At 45.3% G+C, this 6,012-nt stretch overlaps 1 protein-coding gene across 1 annotated transcript in view; it reads left to right on the forward strand.

Moving 5' to 3' along the window:
• The window catches only part of UNG (uracil-DNA glycosylase), a 22,178-nt gene extending 18,932 nt beyond the window's left edge, over window positions 1–3,246 (forward strand). The window contains exon 7 of the mRNA XM_011936011.1: window positions 2,076–3,246. Coding sequence (XP_011791401.1) covers window positions 2,076–2,216 — 141 coding nt within the window. The 3' untranslated portion in view covers window positions 2,217–3,246. The remainder of the gene's footprint in view (window positions 1–2,075) is intronic.
• Window positions 3,247–6,012: the final 2,766 nt, after the last annotated feature.

Genomic DNA, 6,012 nt, shown 5'->3' on the forward strand with positions numbered 1-6,012 from the left:
AGGCTGGTCTTGAACTCCTGACCTCAGGTGATCCACCCACCTCGGCCTCCCAAAATGCTGGGATTACAGGTGTGAGCCACCACACCCAGCTGACTTCCATTTTTGTGGCAAGATTTCTTGTTTTTTTTTTTTTTTAATTCTTAGGAGCTGTAAGACTGTTCAGAGAGTTCAGAAAGTGGAAAGTAAATGGCTTCCACTATTTCTTTCTCTTAAAGGAACTACTTAATACAATGTCTTGGGTATTTTTCTGAAGTTTTTTAAAAATGAAATTATTTTGTATTTTGTTCACTTGATAAATTTTGGAGGTCATCTCATCAGTATATTTATCTTTTACATGTTTTTCTAGGAGTCACGTGGTGTTACATTTTAAGAACTTTAGAAAAATACATTTAGCCAGTTTTATAACATTGAATTGTATACTAGGTTTTAGCTGACATAAGCAGTGTGTCAGTGAGTCCCTTTATATGTTCCTATATGTTCCTATTTGTGTAGGTACAACTGGTCCCTGGCTTATGTTTGACTTGATTTTTTTCGACTTTACAATGGTGTATAACCATACTTTGAGCGTTCACACGTTTTTTTTTTTTCTTTAAGAGACAAGGTCTCTTGGCTGGGAGCAGTGGCTCACACCTGTAATCCCAATACTTTGAGAGGCCAAAGTGGCGGATCACTTGAGCTGAGTGGTTTGAGAACAGCCTGGGCAACGTAGTCAGACCCTGTCTTTAAAAAACACAAAAAATTAGCCTGGTGTGGTGGCATGCGCCTGTGGTCCTAGCTACTCAGGAGGCTGAGGTGGTAGAGTCACTTGAGCCTGGGAGGTGGAGGCTACAGTGAGCTGCGATCATGCCACTACACTCTATCCTAGGTGACAGAGTAAGACCCCATCTCAAAAAAAAAAAAAAAAGATCTTACTCTTGCTCTGTCACCCAGGTTGGAGTGCAGTGGCACGATTATAGCTCTTTGCAGCCTCAAACTTCTGGGCTCAAGTGATCCTCCCACCTCAGTCTCCTGTGTAGCTAGAACTACAGGTGTGTGCCATCACACTTGGCTAACTTTTTAATTTTTTTGTAGAGATGGGGTCTCGCTATGTTGCCTCAGTTGGTTATAAACTGGCCCCATGCAGTCCTCCTACCTTGGCACTGGGATTATAGGTGTGAGCCACCATGACTGGCCCCATTCTATTTTTCACTTTCAGCACAGTGTTCAATGAGTTACATGAGGTACTAAACACTTCATTGTTAAAGAAGCTTTGTTTTGCCCAACTGTAGGCTAATGTAGGTGTTCTGAGCATGTTTAAGGTAGGGTAGGTTAAGCTATGATGTTCAGCAGATTATATGTCATAAATATATCTTCAGCTTAGGATATTTTCTACTTAGGATGCATTTTCCAAGATGTTAACACCATCCATTGTATTAATAAGTTGAGTTTATCTGTGTGTGTGTATGCATCATGGTGTCCTTTAACAAATACAGTCTTAGCAGTGGAAATTGCTGGCTGTATGATAGGGGCACTTGAAAATTGCATAGATAATTGCGAATTTGAAGGCAGAGGGTGGCCCTCTTTGCATCTCAGAGCCTAGCAAAGGTAGGGAGTTGTTCAACAAATGGACTAATGTTCTAATGCAAATGCTGAATGCTCCACTTTGGAAGGGAGAGAATTTAGAGGGCAAAGGGCAATTGCACAGGGTCTTAAAGTGCAACAGCCACAGTCCTTCCTTTCTTTAAAAAAAAATCCCGGCCGGGCGCATTGACTCATGCCTGTAATCCCAGCACTTTAGAAGGCCAAGGCGAGCGGATCACGAGGTCAAGAGATCGAGACCATCCTGGCCAACCTGGTGAAACCCCATCTCTACTAAAAATACAAAAATTAGCTGGGTGTGGTGGCGTGTGCCTGTAGTCCCAGCTACTTGGGAGGCTGAGGCAGGAGAATCACTTGAACCTGGGAGGCAGAGGTTGCAGTGAGCCCAGATCACGCCACTGCACTCCAGCCTGGGGACAGAGCAAGACTCCGTCTCAAAAAAAAGAATTTTTTTTGAAGTTCCAAATCTGCCACCTTTTATTCTTGATCTTTTTCAGAAGCGGCACCATGTACTACAGACAGCTCATCCTTCCCCTTTATCAGTGTATAGAGGGTTCTTTGGATGTAGACACTTTTCAAAGACCAATGAGCTGCTGCAGAAGTCTGGCAAGAAGCCCATCGACTGGAAGGAGCTGTGATCATCGGCTGAGGGTGGCCTTTGAGAAGCTGCTGTTAACGTATTTGTCAGTTACGAAGTTCCACTGGAAATTTTCCTATTAATTCTTAAGTACTCTGCATAAGGGGGAAAAGCTTCCAGAAAGCAGCCACAAACCAGGCTGTCCAGGAATGGCAGCTGTATCCAGCCATAAACAGCAAAGACTACCCTTTGACCAAATGTCTTTCTCTGCAACGTGGCTTTGGCCTAAAATACGCAAACTTTTCAGAAGACAGAGGAGGTCAAATACTCAGTTGGCTGTCCCTATCTCCCTTGCCTTTATGGCGAAACTGGGGAGATGTCCACCTTTCAGGCACAGCCCTAGTTTAGCGCCTGCTGCTCGTTGGTTTTGCCTGGTTAGACTTTCAGTGACAGATGTTGGGGTGTTTTTGCTTAGGTCCCCTTGTCTCAGCCCTGCAGGGCAGGCATGCCAGTTTCTGCCAGTTCCACTGCCCCCCTGATCTTTTAAGGAGTCCTCAGGCCCCTCGAAGCATAAGGATGTTTTGCAACTTTCCAGAATCTGGCCCAGAAATTAGGGCTCAATTTGCTGATTGTAGTAGAGGTCAAGATTGCTGTGAGCCTTATCAGATAAGGGGCCAAGAGAAGTAAACTGGGTCTTGTTATTCCTTGGGTGTTGGTGGAATAAGCAGTGGAATTTGAACAAGGAAGAGGAGAAAAGGGAATTTTGTCTTTATGGGGTAGGGGTGATTTTCTCCTAGGGTTATCTCCAGTTGGGGTTTTTAAGGCAGCACAGACTGCCAAGTGCTGTTTTTTTAAGCGACTGAAATCACTTTGGGATATTTTTTTCAGCAACACTGGAAAGTTTTAGTTTTTTAAAAAGTACTCATGCAGATATATATATATATATATTTTTCCCAATCCTTTTTTTAAGAGACAGTCTTTATTGGGTCTGCATCTCCCTCCTTGAGCTTGTTAGCAATGCTGTTTATGCTGTTAGTCGGGTTAGAGTTGGCCCTACGCGAGGTTTGTTAATAAAAGTTTGTTAAAAGTTTGTTTTGTGCAAGTGTCCTTTGTGGGTCCGGGCCGGGGCATCCATGGACGTCCTTGGGCTGCCCTTGTCCTTGGCGCCTCCCAGGCTCCCCATAGCAACCATTGTCTGCAGGAGGGGCCGCCCTTGCCCCTCCTCCCCGCCCTGCGGCTCAGTGGAACCGCCCAACCTTCCGCTGGCTGCAGTGAGCGCTGGGCCCAACCCCCGGCCTGGAGCAGCGCTCCAACTCCGAGCACCGTGGAGTGCCGGCTGCGGTCAGTGGAGACCCCAGAGGGGTAACTTCCGGCCTGAAGAAAGCATTTCTTCGGGGAACATGGCGTTCCTGTGGTGGCTACGTTCTGCCAAGCCCTGTGACGATCGAGGGGAGCCTCCTGCATCCCACCCTCAACCCATGTTTCTAGACTCCGAGACATCTGGAACTCGGAAGTGAGGCCAGGGCTCCAGGAAGACTCTCTGATGACGCACTGGCCCGCGGCCCAGGCTCAGGTAGTGGGGGCTGCCAGGATGATCTGCGGGGTCCCCCAGTGTCCGAAGAAAGAAGCCACAAATGTGCTTTTTTTTTTTCTTTTTCTTTCTTTTTTTTTTAAAGGGAGTCTCGCTCTGTCGCTCAGGCTGGAGTACAGTGGCGTGATCTCGGCTCACTGCAACCTCTGCCTGCTGGGGTGAAGCCATCCTCCCACCTCAACCTCCCAAGTAGCTGGGATTACAAGCATGCACCACCACGCCCGGCTAATTTTTGTACTTTAGTAGAGATGCTTCTAACTAAACGGGCAAGAAAGAATGCAGCCAGCCAGAACCTCAAAACCAGCAAATGCATTTCTTAAAAGGGCAAGGAGGGGAGACCCGATTTTTGCTTGAAAATACTGCTTCCTTTTGTTATCTTTGTAGGGAAGGGTTTATCATTCTACATTTTGTGGTCAACAAGCAGGCTTTCATGGGAGGAGCATGCATGGTGGGATCTTCCTCTAAACAACGGTGAACTCCCTTATTCAAGGGAGAAGGGGTGATTGTTCTACACCAGTTAGCTTTTCACACTTTTTCTCCCGGTGCAGCACTGCCGGTAGAGGGGAGCAGTGAGCTCCAAGTTTGCAGAAATAATTCAAAACACAATTACTTGGGTTTTAAATATATATACTTAAAGTTCTATATAATATATACAAAAGTTCAATATATATATTCAATATATATGTATGTATATTGAACTTCAGTCATGTGACACTAAACAAAACACAGAGCAGCTTAAGTGGTCCATGGCCCTCCAAAAATTTAATTACTGATTGTTAAGAAACCAGGCAACTCAGCCAGGTGTGGTGACTCATGCCTGTAATCCCAGCAGTTTGGGTGGCCGAGGTGGGCGGATCACCCGATGTCAGGAGTTCAAGCCTGACCAACATGGAGAAACACCGTCTCTACTAAAAATACAAAATTAGCCAGGCATGGTGGCACATGCCTGTAATCCCAACTACTTGGGAGACTGAGGCAGGAGAATCTCTTGAACCCGGGAGATTGCGCCATTGCACTCCAGACTGGGCAACAAGAGCACAAGAGTGAAACTCCATCTCAAAAACAACACAAAACAAAACAAAAACAAAAAAACAGGCTACCCATTTTGATGAACTCTTCACTATGGGGTAGTTGCTTTTTTCACGTGTCAAGTCTGCTATGTTCCTGCACTCACTATGCAAAGATGCATAAAACACAGTCTTAGCCTTTTAGGTGAGGGGTTGGCAGATTTTCTGTGAAGGGTCAGATGGTAAATATTTGAGGGTTTGCAGTTACCCGTTCTCCGTGGGAACTGCTCAACAACTCACTGCAGAGAAAGCGGCCATGGGCAAAATATACAGGAACGGGTGAGGCTCTGTTCCAATAAAACTTTATTATTTATGGACACTGAAATTTGTGTTTAATATGATTTTCATGTGTCATGAAGTCTTTTTTTTTTCTAAGCATTTAACAAATGTAAAAACCACTCTTAGCTTGAGAGCTATCGGAAAACAGGCATCTGGAGCCGTAGTCTGCAGACCCTCGTGTGCACCCACTGTCAGTGCGGTGTGAACAAAAAGCAACAGCTGGGACAGCCCAGGAAAGAAGAAATGTCCCACTGGAGGGAATGTCTGAGTAGATATTGAACTTCCCAGGCCACGAAGAGGAACAAGAGCACTCAACAGTGAGGAGCTGGCCTCTGCAAAGCCAGGAGCCGCATGCTGGATGTGGAGCTGGAAGGTTCCACGTGGCAAGGTTTGGGAGGCTTCTGAGAACCTGGCCTAACGATTGCTGTTTCCTCCCTTTTCAGGTGAGTTAGGGAGATCTCTGAAAGCTTTCGGAATTGGTAACACAAGGAAGTCATTTATTAGCAAATGTACTGGAAACGTCCAGTTATAAAATAATTAATTGTGTGAAAGTCACTGCCTGCTTTTGATCTGTGTCCAGCAGGGCAAGGTCAGGGACTGTAAATTGTTTGCATTTTTTACAGATAGACTTTAGCATGTTGCCAGTATGCTTGTATTATTAGATAATATATCTCTCTGTTAAAATTCTCTTTCTGCTTCAGTTTGCTCCTTATATAAAAGTCTTAGCAAAGGTGTTTGGTGGAGAAGCAAAGTTTTTGGCGTATGCGTGTGGTGTTGGCTTTTCATCCTTGCCAAGCCTTCAAGATTTACAAGGAAAAACAGGTTGCAGGGAGGTGCTCTGGGTTACTTTGAAAAGACCCCATGTGCTGACTTGTGCTGACTCAAGCTGAGGAAAGCTAGAACATTCCTCTGCTGGAAAT

This window comes from Colobus angolensis, unplaced genomic scaffold, assembly GCF_000951035.1.
Source record: "Colobus angolensis palliatus isolate OR3802 unplaced genomic scaffold, Cang.pa_1.0 Scaffold10, whole genome shotgun sequence".
In the NCBI taxonomy this organism is placed as follows: domain Eukaryota; kingdom Metazoa; phylum Chordata; class Mammalia; order Primates; family Cercopithecidae; genus Colobus; species Colobus angolensis.